We start from the raw sequence: 18720 nt of genomic DNA on the forward strand, positions 1-18720 counted from the left end.
GTTTTTTGCATTGTCTTTTTATAAATTATTTTCCCGAGTTTAAAGGAACCCTTTTTTCACTCCAAAATAGTTTTGAGCTAAACAGCATTCTCAAGGAAGTTTTATTGTAACTGCTGGGTGAAATATCTGTTGGCTCAAAAATTTTGACATTGGAAAAGGACTCCTTTTAGTCCCAAAACAGATGTATGCAATATTTTTGAAATTCCTACAGTGGAATAGTATTTTTTTTTCTTTTTCTTTTTTTTTTCTTTTTTTTTTTTAAGGTTGAAATGAAAATATGTAAACTAGTTAAGTTTTTTGAAGCATACTTTACGAAGTGAAATTATATTAGAACACTGAGATACAAAACTTGATGTAATTGTAAATCAATAATAAAATATTTTTGATCTTACCTTTTTTGTATATTTTTCAGGAACATGGCTACTACTCTGGCCCTGTTTTTGGAGTTTGTCAATGGCTTCAGCTCCTGGGTGTTTGCCAGACCCAGCACTTCTGGCCTTATTTGGAAGTGGGGCATTGCTTATGAGGGGAGCTGGTTGTACAATTAATGATATGTGGGATAAAAATATTGATAGTAAGGTAATATTTCTAGGCATTTTCATTGCTACTAGTTTATGTACTAATTATATTTTATGTTTTAAAAATAATTGCTCCTATGTTTGACTTTGAATGAAACACTATCCAATGACCAATACAATTTTAAAATATTTGAACCAATGTAAATAATATACAAATGCAAAAAAGATAACCAGCATATAAGCTCTGGACCCAGCTAGGCTGGTCCTAGTCATTTTATCAATCCCTAATGAAGATCAAGAGCCTTTAGCAAAAGTTACCGTTCTAGTAAAAAGTTTAGTAAAAAGTTTAAATTTTTACTTAGAACTTTCAATTTACTGAAAAAGTAGATAAAATGATATTTTATCTGGAGTATTTTTTTCCGGATAGGACAAAACAGAACAACCCTGCTAAAATCAGTACCTGGATGCAATGAGGATATTGTGTCCTTACAGCTAGATCTTAGTATTCATTGTAGAGCAGGGGGGAGTATGAATTTGCCAGATTCAGCCTTATGTACCAAAGACTTTTTTCATATTTCCTTGTTATTTGGTCGCAAGATATATATGTTGATATAAACTCTTGCAGGTTGAGAGGACAAAATTGAGGCCTTTAGCTGCTGGAGAGATTAAAATGATAGATGCATGGATGTTCCTAGGCGGTCAGTTATCATTGGCACTTTTAATTCTTCTTGAGCTGAATTGGTATAGGTAAAAACAGTTACTGTACTTTTTAGTTTTTTTTTTCTTTTTTCTCTCTCTTTTTTTCTAAATGCAACTGCAGTATTTTCACTGATGTTTTATTATTTGCTCATTGAAGGTTTCACTTTATCTTTCCTTCTGTACCTAACAGCAGTGATGTGGGGTTCCACCCAAGCAAACCAAGCCTGCTTGGATTGGTGCCGTAAGAAATGCTTCTTTGCCATTCTCCTCTCACTGAAAGGGAACTAGACTAATGTGGGTTGTCATTGCAACAACCCTTCATTCAAGTTTTTGCTTGGATTAGGCTTGTTGACAGTGGCGTACATATCATCCCTGCAGAGCAGGAAGGGGGGATGCTTGAGGTGTAAAGAGGGACGCTCTATAAAAAAAAGCACTACATTAAAATTATTTTTAAAAAAATATCAGGTGGGGGGCACTGAAGTCTATGTTCACTACTGCTTGTTGAATTCTCATGGTTTGTTGCTTGCCAAATGGTAGAAATGTGCATGTGGGATCTTGATCGAACTACCTGCAAGTTTTACTCATTTTGAGGAACGGAAATGATGTACTACATTCATATTTAGTGTCCTTAATGAGCATAAAAATGATATTTAAAAAAAAACTCGCGTTTGAAGTGCCTAAGCACTACTTGGTTTGCTTGAGCAGACCGCACGTCACTGCTATACAGTAGCTTGCAAAACTTTTGAGACAATAGGTTTTTTAATCCTAACTTTTCTGTATAACAATTCACTAAATTAGGTATGCTAAAGCTTCAAGATGGTTCAGTTTTCTGTGGCTTTTATTGGAATTAATCGTCTGAATTCCTCTTTTCTTAATTTTCTTTAGTACGCTATATACACCAGACTAAAATATAAAGTGTTTAACTTGACATGGTTAATCAGCAGTTGAAGTCTCATTAAAAAGGACAAAACAAAGCTAAGTTTTGCAAGGCTAGTAAAATGTTTGACAATGCGCTGAGTTGTATTCAGTGAATACCTCAAATGAAAGTAGAGAAGCAAATGGATGTAGGTTTCATCCATTTTGCGATTCTCAGAGACAAAATATGGCAGCACTCCTTTGGCCCCTCTAGGCTGATTTGTATGGCCCGTCATGAATGTTACAAATGAGTGCGTTCTAGAACTCTTCTTTTCCTTTCATCCCATTTTAGTTTCCTAGATGTAAGTAAATAGTAACAACGTTACAAATTTGGAACAAAATATTCAGAAATAGATTTCATCAAAACAATTCTAAACTTAGCTTTAAGAAAATATGGATTAATTAGCGATTGCAACAATTTTCATTTTCTTAAATTTTATTTTTTTTTACATATTTTCTGATGTTAATGCATTTTCCTGCATATAATCCAAGGAGAGTATAATTCGCAGGTCCTAAAATTAACCGGAAAGGAAAAAAAATCTATGTATAGTTCGTGAATAATAGGATTTAAAAAACAAAGCTGTTTTAATTTGGCATACAATTTTAGCAACTAAATTAAAAATGTGAAGAAGTCATAATTTTTAAGGTATAATCAAAATTAATCTGAAAAATAATCTAAAAATTATGATTTCTTCTGTAATCGTGATTATAGTACACTAACTATTTAAAGGCAAAGAGTCAAGACAAAGGAGCAAAGTCTTTTCTTGTGCAAATGGAGTGTGAAATTCTTCCTTGACTGCGTGGTTGTTTATTTTAGATAGCCTAAATTACGTTAGAGGAAAATTCAAACAATGCGTAATAAATAAACCTACAGTCGACAAAACGGTTTCTATTGCTTAATCCTGCTGTAAATTGAGGTTCAATGTGTTGGCGTTTAGAAAGAAAAAGCTCAGATAATCCATGACAGCCTATATTCCACACCTCATAAAAATTGTGCTTTTTTAATAGATAATACACAGGAAAATAGGATATCTAGAAAAAAAAAAATATATATATATATATATATATTTGAGTTTTCTGGCCTTCAAGAATTTTTTTACAAAAGAGGTTCAGCGTTCAGGTAAAGAGAAGTTGAACATCATTGCTGTAGTATAAACATACTTGCCAAGTGCAAAATGAGGAAAAACAAAATTAAAATTATGTCCCACTAGTTGTTCAAATCCAAGTCAACAATGGAAAAACAGGAGATCTCCCTAACCCCTGAAAAAAAAAAAGTAATTACAATAATAGTAATCCAAAAGTTGTGTCTCAATAGTATATTTGAAATCTTAAACATTTCTGATCTCTCCTTGAAAATAAGATTGCATACAAGTCTAACCATCATAAAGAAAAAAAATCACATAGATTAGATTAGACTCATCGTAAAGTGAATGATTAATGGGTTACAGTGAAGTCAAGCACTTATTAATGTTTTTGAAGTCATTAAGTTAACATTGTTAGCAAGAATTTTTTAATGACAAATTTTTAAGTTTGAGGCATTGTAAGTCCACTTCTCCACTGCAATGTGTTAATGCATAATAATTCTAAGGATTTACTCTATCAAATCTGGAATTAAGGAAGTAGAAAAAATTTTGACATGTTTACTACTTCAGTTACATTACTTGAAATACTTTCCTCAAGTTTATTTAACATTTACTTTAGTGTCATTTTTATGAAATTTTTACTTTTTTCATTCAAATAGTTAAAGTGTATTGTGTATGGTTTTGTATTGCCAACTTATTGTTACCATGTTTTGTTAAAATAAATTTGAATTTGTTCTAGCATAGTTCTTGGTGCTAGTTCCTTGTCATTAGTCATTTCATATCCTTTAATCAAAAGGGTTAGCTATTGGCCTCAACTAATGTTAGGTATGTATTTTGTTTAGTTAATAAAATGTTTATTAGGTTTTTAAAACTTGCAGTTCATGATTTATATGTATGCATAAGACTGTGGGCCTGAAGTCAGCATGTTTTGTTAAATATTCATCATATTTGGTTCAAAGCAGGGGCGGCAAATAGGGGGAGCAAAAAGGGCGGTTGCACTCCCAAATATTTTGCGCAAAATATTAAGAAATCGGGAAACTCAATTTACATAACCCGTGAATCTGTGATCATCATATGCAATAGGAAATTTAAAAAAAAAAAAGAATCTGCAGACTGCAGATGATCTTTAATGAAAGTTGATGAAACTCGAGACCTGTCCAGACACGAACAACTGTTTTTCATTATTTTGGATAATAACTTAGAAATTTATGAATCATTTTCAGAACTTCCGGAATAAAAAACAGATGGGGAATAAGTTTGTTTCAACTAAAAAAGAAATTTCCTCATATGGGTTAAACGCCTCATACTTGCAAGTCTTGTTAAGATGATGCTTCTGCTTCCAATGTGAAAGGGCAGTGCAGAGGTGTGATTGGCCCGATTTTTACGAGAAGTTCCTTGGTATTTTGAGTTCATAGTTGCGCTTATATTTTAAATGTAAGTTCAGTTAGTGAGTGAACATTGATTCCTTCTGTTAAGAGGCATATCTGAGCAATTTAACACATTGTATACTTTCATGGAAACTTCTTACAAAAGACACACTATTTTTGAAAAAAAATTCGTGCACCAACAAATACTTTTGCATGGTGCTCTTTAACTGAGAGGTACAAAATGGTCTTCAAAAGTTAAAGCTAGAACTCTTGATTGAGCTCCTATTAAGAGCTTCTTGTTAATTTGGAATTATTGGACTCATTAAAAAAATATTTAAAAAAGTGACAAAAATCCACATGATGATGCAAAGTCATATGATTGACTCAATATTTTGTATCAAATAATAGATTCATTCAGTTTCTAATGAAATTAACACAAGATTTAGTGATAAATCTAAGTTCAATATTAGTGCAGGTTATTGAACAAGATAAATAAAATATTTCAGTTACATGTAAAAGTTGTTGAACGAAGCAAAAAAAAAATTGTTTTGTGAAGAGCCAGTGTACTTCAATGATGAAAAATGAAGACTAGAACACAAATTATAAACTTGCATGGGTTTTTTTAAAGAGAAAAATTTTTAAGATACGTTTACTAACATAACTTTGTAGCTTCAACTACTTTTCACCGATTCCAATCAACTCAGCTGACTGTGAAAGATCATCTCAGGAGGTTAGAGATTTTTTTTTTTTTTTTTTTGGTGCATGATGGGACAAACAAGACTTTTATCTTCAGCTATACTCCTAAGAGCATGCCACTGGGTATTGACGGAATATAGTACCAAGATTTCCTTTTCTTCTGGATTCCAAAAATCGTACATTAAAAATTTACATTAGAAACGGTAGTATCATGATCTTTTCTGTTACAGTTTACTGTAAAATAAAATTAAAAGTGTGGAAATTAAAATTTGAATTTCTTTAATAACCTTACTTAAAAAAAAGTACTCGTATTTTATTCCATATTGAGAAAATTCATGTTTAAAAAACTTGACCCCCCAAATGAAATGTTGAAATGCCGTCCCTGGTTCAAAGGTACTTTACTGCCCAGATATTTTCACAAGGGGGGGGGGGGCATAAATTGAGAAATGTACCAAACTATTCAAGTTTTTATTTTAGACCCTTTTTTTTTTTGTTTTATTGCACTTTTTTTTTAATGAAAGAGCTTGCATGTCATTTTAAATTTTGTACCGTAGAAAAGCCCATTAAAAAACTAAATGAAGTTTTAAGTCTGTAAGCAGAAATCTGAGTCGTCCAACATATTTCTAACTTTTTTTAAAAAAGGTGTCCTATAATGTCCTACTTAAAAATTATAAAAAAATAATTTTTGCCCGAAAATTCCTACAATTTATGGATTTTAGGTTTGCTAACACTTTCAATTTGTTCCAAACACATGCTTTTCAACCGAAATGACTTAATACATTCAAAGATGACTTGAAATTTATTTTGAAAGAATGAAAAAAAAAGAAAAATGTATAATTCGAGTGACTATGAGAGAAAAATTCATTCTCCTTCACTTGCAATTCCTGCACATTAGACCTCTAAAGCGAGGAGAACACCTGTTGAGCCAATGTGCAATAAAGGAGTTACGCATGCAGAAATGAGCTGTTTACTCTTAGGCATGTTGTTGGATTTTGAATCTGCTTTTAAGCTGTTAAGTTTCCAAGTCAACTTATTGTAACTTTATTCAAAGGTTGACTTAAGTTATGATGCATTCCCCTTCATTCTTTAGTTTGATCGTTTGCTGATAAATTCCCGAGAGAGAGAGTTTTCTTTGGATGTCTAAGCGAAAACTAAAAACCTTGGATTTAGAAAGTAAAGTAACTCTTATTTAAAACACTGAAAGGAATCCAACAATCGAAAAGAAAAATAGTGCATTGAAATATGACTCCAAATACTGTCTCAACGATGTTAAAACAAAAACTTCAAAAGCGCTTCGAATCCATGAATTCGAATTTGAAACGAATGAAGATGTGCACTTTTCTTGAAGTAGAATCAGCTCTATTCAAGTGGTTTCAGCAGTATCAAATTTGAGACCATGCCGTTCCCATAAGTAGATGTTTGCTGCGTGAGAAAGCAACAAATTTTGCTGTATTACTGAACATGGAAAATTTCCACACCAGTGCTGGATGGCTGAGAAGTTAAAGACCAGACACAACTTTGTCTTCAGAACTTTTCACGAAGAAACTGCTTATTGTCCTTAAAAACTTTTAAGTTCTGTAATTTTGTCTGTTATACGTACATATTATTTAAAATATTTGATGGTTTTTAATATTAAAATGTCGAAAACCGAAACTAGTGAAAAGTCGAACTTCCAATAAGTCAAAGTTTTTTGCCTGACTCTTGAGATTTGAGTTATCGAGAATTGACTGTATTTTTCAGTTTGCAAATTCTTGGGTCTTTTTTTTTTAAGATTAAAATGATTTTGGTGAATTTTTAAAAGTATATCTGCAGCATTCAAATTTCATTTTTTTAATGTCTACCTTGTATGAGTAAAAGCCTATGTTTCGGAAACATACCACCAAGGTTCCTGCTGTTGAACACCTACTTTGCCAATAGTGGAATGCTGTTAAATTTTAATCCTTTAGCATCCCTTAATATTTCAGTTATTAACATACACATATAAACATGCAAATATAGTTTAAAAGTTCAATCTAAAATTCAGTTAAAATTATTACTGAATATTCTGTATTTCGTAAAATATGGTTTTCAGTGAATCTCTAGTTATTAGTTCCATATTTTTTGGAGTCTAGTAAATTTTTACTAATAATAAAGCTGAAAGTCTCTCTGTCTGGATGTCCGGAGGATGTCTGAACGTGCATAGTGCTCTGTGGACATATATAGCGCTAGACCGTTCGGCCGATTTTCATGAAATTTGGCACAACGTTAGTTTGTAGCATGAAGGTGTGCACCTCAAAGCGATTTTTTGAAAATTCAATCTGGTTCTTTTTCTATTCCAATTTTAAGAACAAAATTATCATAAGATGGACGAGTACATTATGAAATTATAACGTGGAACCGTAACATGAGCACAAGCCAATCGGCGAGAAAATTCATCATCCATTATTTGTTAATCTACAGGCAAACCAAATGACGTTTTAATTTTCTATTACAAGCAAAGTCGTGCGTGTGCCACTAGTTTTAAATAAGATCTTTACTTTCTCATTTATTTTAGAAATGAAGCATAGTGTTTGTTCGATCTTATTTTGATGCTGATGCTTTCTGGGGTTCATAGTTGAGTAAATAAAGGTTACATTAAAGAAAACACAAAACAGTATTTTACTGAAAATTGAATGCTGGGCTTGAAGTTTCAATCCTTTTGCATCTTGTTGATATTTCAATTATTTTAACTGTTGAAAGTTACTTAAATTTATGCTTCTTGAAACAAATGTAATTTACTTTTTATATTAATTATTATGTGATTTTTTAATTCAATTGCAGATATTTTTAAGTTATTAGTATAATTGCAAATTTTTGGGAGTGTTGTTAGTTTTAACCAAATGAGGCATAATTTTTTTTTATTTATTTTAAAAATAAAATATGTATGTGGTATTTGTTCACTCTTAATGGTCTTGACCAGTAGTTGGAAGTAGGATGCTACAAGTAGCAACGCTACTGTAGTAGCTAAAGTTTTTAGTAATTTGTAGTGTAGCACGCTACTTTAAAAAAAAAGTAGTGTAGTGAGTAGTTCGATATAAAAAATAGTAGTTTATAGCGATTTCTGGAAATTACTTTTAAATAATAAAAAAAAAAATCAAGGTTCAAACAAATCTGACTGCGCAAATTTTACACAAGTACATCAGCGGAATCAATGAGAAATAAGACTCATAAAAATACAAGCTGACCTCAGGCATATCATTTTGGCGCCATACGGCTCGATCTGTTTGACGCCATTAGTTAGTTTGGCATCTTAATTTTTGTATTTTGCCAATATTTGTAGCAATAACCACCAATTTAATAACTTGTTTTTTTTTTTTTTTTTTTTCTGTTTGCCGAGAATGTCCACATGTACCACAAAAACATTTATTCAAATTAAAAAAATATTTAGATGTCCCTCACTTGACTTAAAAATTACCAATTTTCTTCAAAAAATTGATTTTTTTCTATTTATCTTTTAAAAACTTACATATAAATTTAAATAAAATATCAAGTTCAAAAATTAGTAGCAAACACATTTTCAGATCAACATTTTCAAATGAATAATTGGAAAAAAAAATACTATATTTAAAATAAAAATTTTAACTTGAACATTAAAAAATCCATATCTTTGAGTGCTGTATGGTAGACTTAAATATGGCAAGAAAGCAAAAATTTCTATTTAATGCTAATTACCTACTTTTTCAACTTAATAATTTCATGAAATTTACCTTACATTAAAAAATATATAGAAAGAAAAAAAAATCAATTTTTTGTTGAAAGTTATAAATTTTAGGCCAAGTGTGGTATATACCTAAATATTTTTAAATTTGAATAAATGTTTCTGTGGTGCATGTGGGGTATAGGGGGGCAACGTTTTATCAACAGAAATTTCTAGTTTGTAAAAAAAGTTTTTTTTTTTCAATTTGGCATAGCATACAAGTGCCGTTTACACTTTCAGACTCAAGTTGGCACGGGTTACCATTGTTCAAATTGTATGAAACTTTTTTTTACACTTGTTTCACGTGAGAGGAAAACTATAAGAGGTATCAGACTTAAAAAATCGACTTACAAGGATGCTTTTTATTGACTTATTTTTTGAAAAGTAGCAAAGTAGCGACTACTTTTCAAAATTAGTTTGGAGTTGCTACATTTAAAAAAAGTAGTTGTAGTTAAATGCATTTGTAACTAAGTAGTTGTAGTAATAGTAGTTTACTGCAAAAAAAATCTAGTTTTTTCAACCACTGGTTTTGACATCTTCTAAAGTTCCTTAATTATTGAATATATGTTACAATAAGGAGGTGGGGGAGCAGAAGTGAAAATGAAAGAAATGGATGCTGAAATTAAAAATATGCAAAACCATTCAGCTCAAAGTTTTTCGAAGGAAAGCAATCAGATTAATTTTTAAATCTAAAGATAGAAATATCAAGAAAATTTCCTCTAAAATCCATGAGCAGAAGCTTTGACCTACATATTTGAAAAGAGCAAAATCTGATTTCTTATTTTCTATAAGATTTAATCTTCAGTTTGAAGAGACAGATACTTCTCTAGCACCTGTGTGAGTGCATGTGAAATGTCATAGATATTGCTTACAACCTTGCTACAGAATTACTCCTTGATATTTCAGGGCTGACTTTCAATTGGGGAGCTATGCTTGGATGGTCTGCAGTCCAGGGCTCATGTCAGTGGTCAACTGTTCTCCCTTTGTATATGGCTGGTGTGTGTTGGACTATGATCTATGATACCATATATGCTCATCAGGTTAGATATATTTATTTTTAAACATGCATATATAATGAAATAAAAAAGAGGAATACAGTAGAGTCTCGAAAATCCGAGGTAATTGGGTCTCACCAGCTTGAATCACTGAGAACTCAAATTATTTGAAAACGTCTTTCAGCTTAAAATTTTACACTATTCAGAGGACATAAGCGCATTCACCTTAACTTCCTTGTTCAAAGAAAAGGAAGTATTGTCTTCACGAAAAAATTTAGTACTGAAATTTCACCATGAATTTAAATTTTGATTTCCCTTAAACAAATTTTGCAAAGGTTTATTTCTTCTTCACAATGTCTGTATAAATTTGTTGGCAACAAAAAAATGCATTTTAATTGTCCTTGAATCTCAGGGTCCGTACTCTCCTTCAAAACCCCTCCAATACTCCTTCATTTAGGAAATTTTTTCGAAGGGCCCCTCAAACTCCTTCATTTTTGTTTTAACTTCTTCAAAACTTTTTCACTTTTAGTTCAAGACTGCACAACCTTCCTCTATGACAGTAACTTAAAATACTTCGATCGACAACTTAACTTCATCACAAGGGCGAAGGTATGAGGGCAATTTTAATGTAGCAATTTCGTTTATTTTTCCCCTCAAAAATGTGATTTACAAATTGATCACAGAAGTCATAAAAGTTGAAGGTGAAAATATTATTAGATGACCTAAGGCATTTCATAAGTGAAGTAAAATCTGCTTAAAATGTGCTTGGCTATTTTTTCAAGTTTTATGATTATTGTTTTCCTCTCCGCCACACTCTCAGCAGCAAAAGTCAGGTTATCTAATTATTATTTAATTATTTAAAAATACATAAGTAGATGTACTACATTAAATGATTGTGTTGAAAGAACAATTGTTTAGTAAATCACAGTTAGGATATTGTAAAAAGGTCATCACAAGTGATGTCATGCCTTGAGGGGGATACGGATTCATGAAATTCTGACAAGAGGAAGAGAGAGGAGGACAGTAAGTGACACATCACAGTTATTTTAACAATATGTTAATAAAAAATATGACATGTGACAAGAAGAGGAGTAGGTGTAGTGTGACACATAGTGATGAAGGGGGTCAAATATGATGAAAAAAAGTGAGAGATCATTTATATAACGACAGTCCACTAGTACTCCTTCAAAATATCATTTTACTCCTTCAAAACTCCTTCATTTGGAAAAACTCCTTCATTTTCTAAAATTCAATATGTACCTTGAATCCATTTAGACAAATTTCTCCTGCTAGTCTGTATCGAGTGTGTATTCCGCAAGTACAAAAACAAGTAGAGGTAGACGGTTTACATTTTGTATATAGCGCAACTTGTAAGACGCCAAGTTGTGCACTTCCTTTTTTTTCATTGCAATCTGGTATTCCAAAAGGATATTACACATTCTTTATTGTCGAAGATCAATGTTAGTTTCAAATCATTTAAAGTATTAAGTTGATCTCTTATGTAGTTGACAATTATTTCATGCTATTTGGCAAGTGTTGTTGACGCCCATCCCTCAAGACCATTTTTATTACTTTATTGCATGTAGTTAAGAAAATTTCACAGTAGCGAAATATTTTGATTTTCTGATTTTAATGCAAATAAAAATTTTAGCTACTAAAAATGTAAATTCAAATTTCAATAAATCACCTTGAATGAAGTGGAACCTCATACTGTAGTGACTCTTACTGTATAGGGTGACAAGAAATAACTTGGACACACATAATACATTATAATTTTAACGTTAATCAAAATATTGAGACCAAACTTCAAAATTATTATGAATACATTATTTTGTCTACTATATTTACAAATTTTCAAAGTGGCTACCTTTAGCCTTAATACAAAGCTTTAAACTTGCAAGTTTTCGGCTATGGGCCGCAACTCCCTAACTGATATTTTATCCCATCCCTTACATAAGAATTTCTTTAGGGATACAAATACAAATGTGACGACCAGCAACAGGCTCTGGGCCCAGCTAGGCTGGTCCTAGTCAATTAATTAGTCCCCAATGAAGATCAATGGCCCTCTTAAAGCTATCCACTCCCTTGCTCATTACCGCCTCTTCCGGTAAGCTATTCCAAGTGCCCACGACCCTGCTAAAGTAGTAGTTTTTCCTGATTTCCAAGTTAGCCTGAGATTTAAATAGCTTAAAACAATGACCCCTTGTCCTGCTTTCCCCGCAAAAATTTAATCCATTTACATCTTTCATTTTGATAAATTTAAATAACTGAATCATGTCCCCTCTGACTCTCCTTTGCTCCAGGCTATACATGTTAAGCCTATTAAGTCTGGTATCATAATCTAAATCTGAGAGTCCCCTTACTAATTTAGTTACCCTTCTTTGAACCCTTTCCAATACAAAAATATCTTTCTTCAGATAAGGCGACCAAAACTGAACAGCATACTCCAAATGAGGTCTTACTAAACTCCTATATAAAGGCAGAAGAACTTTCTTAGATTTGTTTGAAATAGATCTATTGATAAACCCAAGCATTTTGTTGGCTTTGTTACTAGCAATACTGCACTGTTGACTAAACTTGAAGTCCTGATTTATAAAGATACCCAGATCCATAACATTTTCTGCCTGATTTATGACTGAACCCTGTAAACGATATCTCATACGCTTATTTCCATGACCTAAGTGTAGCACTTGACATTTCCTTACATTAACTGCCATACCCCATTTATCTGCCCACTTAGTAATATGATCTAAATCCTCTTGCAGCTGTTTTACTTGTTCTTCATTTTTGACAATCCCCATAACTTTTACATCGTCAGCAAAACAATTCATGCTTCCAGAAATATTTTCATTGATGTCATTCATAAATATAATAAACAAAAGAGGCCCTAAAACTGATGCCAAAGTTTAGTGGGGCTTAGCACACATTCTTGTCTCCAAGGCCTTCTTGCATTGTTAAGCGGCCTCAAGGATCCCAATTTAATGGTTTAGAGTGGGATATGTGCTAGTGGGAAACTATCACTTGTTTTTGTTGATCAAGGGATTATGATTAATCAAGAAGCACATCACAAATGCATTTTGAAAGATGTTGTCTTACCTTGGTTGCAAAATTTCTTTGGAAACAAAAAATAAATCATCTAACAGGATTCCACACCTGCACACAGAGCTAAAGACACTCAAGATTGGTGCAAGACACATTTTTTGGACTTCGTTGGAGCTCACGAATGGACGCTGTATTCCCAAGATTTTAATCTAATTTATTATTTTTGGTCTATCGTGGAGACAATGGTGTGTGCTAAACCTCATAAAACTTTGGCCTCCTTAAAGAAATTCTTATGCAATGAATGTTATAAAATATCAGTAAGCGAGTTGCTGCCCTATAACCGAAAATTTTTAACATGTATAAAGCTTTGTATTAAGGCTAAAATTAGCCACTTTGAAAATTTGTAAACATATTAGATGAAATAATGTATTCATATTAATTTTGAAGTTTGGTTGTAATATTTTTATTAGCATTAAAGTTATGATGTGTTATGTGTGTTTAAGCTATTTCTTGTCACCCTGTATATATACAGGGTGTTTCACAATGAATAGCGGGGGTTTTAACATGTTATAATATTTATTACACCAAACTTACAGCCACAAGTGATGTATCAAATGAAAGAGAAACTCGAACAGTTTTACATAATAGCCTACAAATGTTCAATGTGAGCACCATTTGTCACTCGGCACACGTCAAGACGATATGCGAGTTCTTCCCAAACTTTGATGAGTGTCTCATTAGTAATTGCTACAACAGCTGTTTCAATCCTGTTCCTTAATTCGGGAAGATCAGCTGGCAGTGGAGGCACATGCACACGGTCCTTAATAAACCCCCAAAGATAGTAATCACACGCCGTTAGGTCGGGTGACCGTGGAGGCCTTGGGAAACAAGCCCTGTTATTAGGCCCCTTACGGTCAATCCAGCAGTCTGTTACAGTTAGGTTAAGCCAATCGCATACCTCATTATGCCAGTGAGGCGGCGCACTATCTTACTGAAAGATAAAACACAAAACACTTTCTGTTCTTTAGTCGCCATCTTTGCTACAAGCACTTTCTAGCGGATTGCAGCAGAAACATTCCACTGGCATGCGCACTGATGCCAACAAACAAAAAATTGTTTGAGTTTCTCTTTCATTTGATATATCACTTGTGGCTGTAAGTTTGGTGTAATAAATATTATAACATGTTAAAACCCTGCTATTCATCTTGAAACACATTGTACTTTTAAAAGTTATTGAATCTTTTGAGTGCTTAAACCCAGTGGCAGAATTACAAAGTGAAAAACTTCCATGAAGCACTAGCTTAAGTTTTTTTTTTATAATGACCACTAAGTGATATCTTCATAATTTCAATCTTATCTTCATTTTATCTAATCATCATTGAAATGTTTTTTTTTTTTTTTTAATTATCTCATCTTTTGCTTTTTGGCAAGTTTTCATAAGAAATCAGTTTGTGTGCTGTTAAACAAATGGACAATCCATATTGTCTTTATATGTATACCAACTACCATATTAGGATTTGAAATGTGCAGTCATCCCTCGCCACTTCATGCTTCATTTTTTGCGGCTTCACCAGATTGTATTTTTTTCAAATATATTTATAGGTCATTCTAATGAGTTTGACAGCTCTTTCCTTCCCAGGTACTAACAAAATCTTGTTTTTAGGAAAAACAATTTCTCTTGAGGGGGGGGGGGGGCTGTAGTAGAACCAAATGAGAAATGCGAGGGGAAGAAAATGTATGAAAATACACTGAAGTGGTTGTCAAAAATTGTTACTTGTTTTTAGCTGTCAAATGTTTACTGATAAGCGTACTTATAGTAATTACTTGTAGTATTGTAAGAAGAAAATGCAATTTACGAATGGTGTTCACCAGTTTGTTTTTTCAAACTATGCATTAACTTCAAAAGGGAATGATGTAGTGAGCACAACTAGATAATATAGGTACACGCCATGTGTGGTTACATTTGATGCTATGCAGATACATTTGTTATAGATATGTGGATTGGCTGAAAATTGTTGAAAATATCCATATTAAACACTGATCTTCAAAATTTGAAGATAAATTAATGAAAAATGCTCATTATTGCTTTCACGAATACATGATTGAAAGCAAAAGATATTTTATTGATAAAAATTTTACCTACCCACTGCATGTTGAATTTCATTCCTGCAGATAGTTTTGAGCTATGTGCCCAGTATTTACATTTTTATCTTCCTATATTAGTGGGGGATATGCTGCCAATTATTTATATCATGAAACAGTTTTATTTGCATTATTTTTAAAGGTTAGTAGAAGTGTGTAAAAAATGTATGTGCAGTTAATGCACAATAACAATTTCATGACATTTGTAACATCTGGCGAGCCTTACTTTTCATATTTTGTAAATATATTCTCTAATATAAGTATAAAAGTATAATGGTGAGTAGAATTATACTCCAGTGGCATACCTAGCATGAGTGAAACCTGGAGCAGTAATGTAGGGTGTTACCCGCTCCCCTTTACAAGCACGAAAAAAGGAAAAGATTTTAATGTTTGATGCAAACATGAAATCGGAATTCATACGATTTTCAGAAACAACTACATCAACAAAGTTTTAAATGGATTAATGCACAAAAGCCAATTTTCAGAACCAACTATGTTTGAGGTATTATGAAATTATAAGTGGACTAATGTATAAAATAAAAACTTGACAGATAGAAACTATGTTCACTTTTTACACATTTTTTCCCAAAGTAAGGAACTGTATGAAATTGATGGCCCTTTAATTTTTTCAAACTTATCTCAAACATAATGAAAGATGATGGGGTTCAGCTTTTTGGTTTGAGAGGAAGTCACTACTAGGTCTATGTATTGACCATATGAACCTAATCCTGAGCATAACATTCACTCCATGATGTGGGGGTGAGGGAGGGGGGATCCAGGAATCCACCCCCTCCCTCCACCGAAATGTTTTCAAATTTGTATCCTTAAAAATGCATTTTAGCTTTATATTTTTCAAAAACTTGCAATTCCACTTCGGGTGTTATCCCCCCCCCCCCCAACCTCAGATTTGTGACACCCAGGGCAGCCCCCCCCCTGGTAGTGACACCACTGATTACTTTATGTCTAGATGGCTAAAAAAGGGTATTTAAAAGGTTGTGTATAAAGGTGGGCACAATGTCATTCTTTTTAATGATCCGTTCATCAGAGGATCGTTCATTCTTTTGATTGGTTCCTTCAACTCGTTCATTTGAACAGCTTCGTTCATTTAAGAAAGTTGCAGGTGATCTCTCTGCATGACATACTCACGTAAATTCGAAATGTTTCATTAGCTCAGTAATATTCTTTGAGGGGCAAACTACTGAAATGATCTAAAAGTAAGAAAACATGCCTATGAAAAATGAATAAAAAAAACTTGATTCAGGTTTAGATGTATAAAGCAATTATAGTTCATTTTGTAAGATATTCCCCAGTTGCCGAATGGTAAGATATGTATCCCATTCCAAAAAACGCAGGTTCCATTTCAGCATGTCACCAAATTAAGTTATCAAATTTTACTATATAAAAAAATATGTAACGGTTTCTGACATCAGAAAATTTGCAAAATTGAACTTGCGTGAAAAAGCACACTGATTCTAAACATAAATGTCATATCTCCAAGTCTAGTATGGTCACAGGTGAAAATAATACAAAAAAATAATTTTTAATGTATATACTTTAGGTTACATTAAGAAACTGTAATCACAAAATAAATAAAAGAAAAGTATGAAAAAAAAAAGAAAGAAAAAAGAAACAGTCTATAAGATAAAACACAAGAATCAAGAAACGTTTGTTGAAACTGTGTATGTTAAATATACATAAATTTAACAAACATATTTTGCTCATATAACCTCTACTTTTCAAATAAAGACTAGCGTAAGTTGTTCAAACTGACCTTTTTTGACCCTAAATCTATCTGTCATGTCACCTACCCAAAAGGAAGAGGTGCATTCCTTCAAATTACCAATAGACCAAGTATAATGAAGAAAGTAACAACAAATGTATTAGCAGCTCAGCCGGAGTACCAGATAAATCAAGTAACATAAAAAGATTCGCCCAAATATTAGGGAGTTTCAAAATTATTCCGCAGTGCCAATGATAACAGAAAACAAAAACTCCACAACACTTTTTCTTATAGAGGGAAAAATTAGACAGTAATTATCCTTATTAAAAATCTCCGAATATTGAATATAAGATAAGTGACTTGGAAGTTGCCAAGCAAGTTAAAAATGAAGCCAAATCAATATAGATGGTAGTTTAAAGGAGGGATGTTATAGAACAGAAAAGGATGACCAGAAAAGTGATAAAAGGTAATTTTGAGAAATAATTTTAGCGACAGAAAGGGTGAGAAGGATTTTTGCAGGTGCGTATGACAGGATGTGGCAAGTCCATTTGTTAGTAGCCCAAATAAGATGCACAAAACATTACTGATGGATACATTGGAAAATTGCAAATGAACTGCAACGGTTAAAGAAAAATGATGATTAAAGCAGAAAGTAAAACAATTTCAAATGAATATATTGTACTGCACAGAGAAAAAGGAAATTTGAGATTGATTCAGAGTTAAATATTTGAGGAATGTAATTCAAAAAAAAAAATGCAGTTTTATCACAAGTGCATCAGTACAATGTTCCAAACTGATCACTGTTCAAAAGAATGGTGGTTCATTTTTTTTGGTGAACAAATGGATCCGTTCATTTTAAGGATTTGTTCTTTTTGACCTGTTCGTGAGTGACACATCCCTAGTTGTGTACAAGTTTTCAAATCTCTAACTGCAAGAATACTTGATCTACAAATACATACTAACTACTTAATAAAAATTCATTTTTTGTTGAGTCTGGGCCCAATTAAGCACTATAAACGAGGATTGACTATATATCATAACTTCAAGGCTCTGGAGATTTGAACCACACCCATCCTTCTTGTTGTACCACTGCCCGTACTTTTCTGTGTTTATATTGTCAGGGTTCGTCGATATATATAGATATTTATTTTGAAAACATGATATTTTGATATTTTCTATATTTTTTTCAATTATGGCATTTTCAATATAAAAAATATATTAATCATAGTAATATTGTTCATTTATTATTAAAAATAACTAAAAAGTTATGTACTATATTTTTATGATGATTTTATTTATATTATACATCATTAATATAACTAAGTAATAAAATATTACTTTTTTACTTGTATTTTATATTCATAAAATTATTAGTAATGTAACAATTTTAATTCACATTAAAAGTGCCTAATCAAATATTAAAAATTGCTCAAAAAAAAAAGAATTTCTCATGACTGTGCACCGACTTTTGCATATTATTTATTTCCGAATCATATAACTGTGTAAAAGTAGCTAACGGAAGAAAAATGAGTAAAAGAGCTAATGCTAAATCAACTTCATTAAAATTGATAGAACTGTGAAATGAAATATGAGATATAAATAATGGAAGAAACATTCATTTTAAGTCTACCAATTGCAATTATAATGTAAGAAAATGAGTGATTTGAGGATGCATTTACTATTTTGAAGACTTTAGTTCGTGCTAATTGAAAATACCTGATATGTATCAAAATATCGGATATTTTCAATATTTTCGATATTTTTGAAAATATCATATTTTCGAACCCTGTATACTGTACAATAGACTCCCGATTAACCAGCTAAAATGG

General features: G+C 32.1%; 1 protein-coding gene across 2 annotated transcripts in view; it reads left to right on the forward strand.

Annotated features, from left to right (window-relative positions):
- The window catches only part of LOC129227571 (4-hydroxybenzoate polyprenyltransferase, mitochondrial-like), a 35819-nt gene that overhangs the window by 10486 nt on the left and 6613 nt on the right, over positions 1 to 18720 (forward strand). For both annotated transcript variants that reach the window (XM_054862152.1, XM_054862153.1), the window contains 4 exons: positions 413 to 579; positions 1144 to 1265; positions 3954 to 4039; positions 9899 to 10032. In XM_054862152.1, coding sequence (XP_054718127.1) covers positions 413 to 579; positions 1144 to 1265; positions 3954 to 4039; positions 9899 to 10032 — 509 coding nt within the window. The remainder of the gene's footprint in view (positions 1 to 412; positions 580 to 1143; positions 1266 to 3953; positions 4040 to 9898; positions 10033 to 18720) is intronic.

The sequence above is a fragment of the Uloborus diversus genome, chromosome 8, assembly GCF_026930045.1.
Source record: "Uloborus diversus isolate 005 chromosome 8, Udiv.v.3.1, whole genome shotgun sequence".
NCBI lineage: Eukaryota > Metazoa > Arthropoda > Arachnida > Araneae > Uloboridae > Uloborus > Uloborus diversus.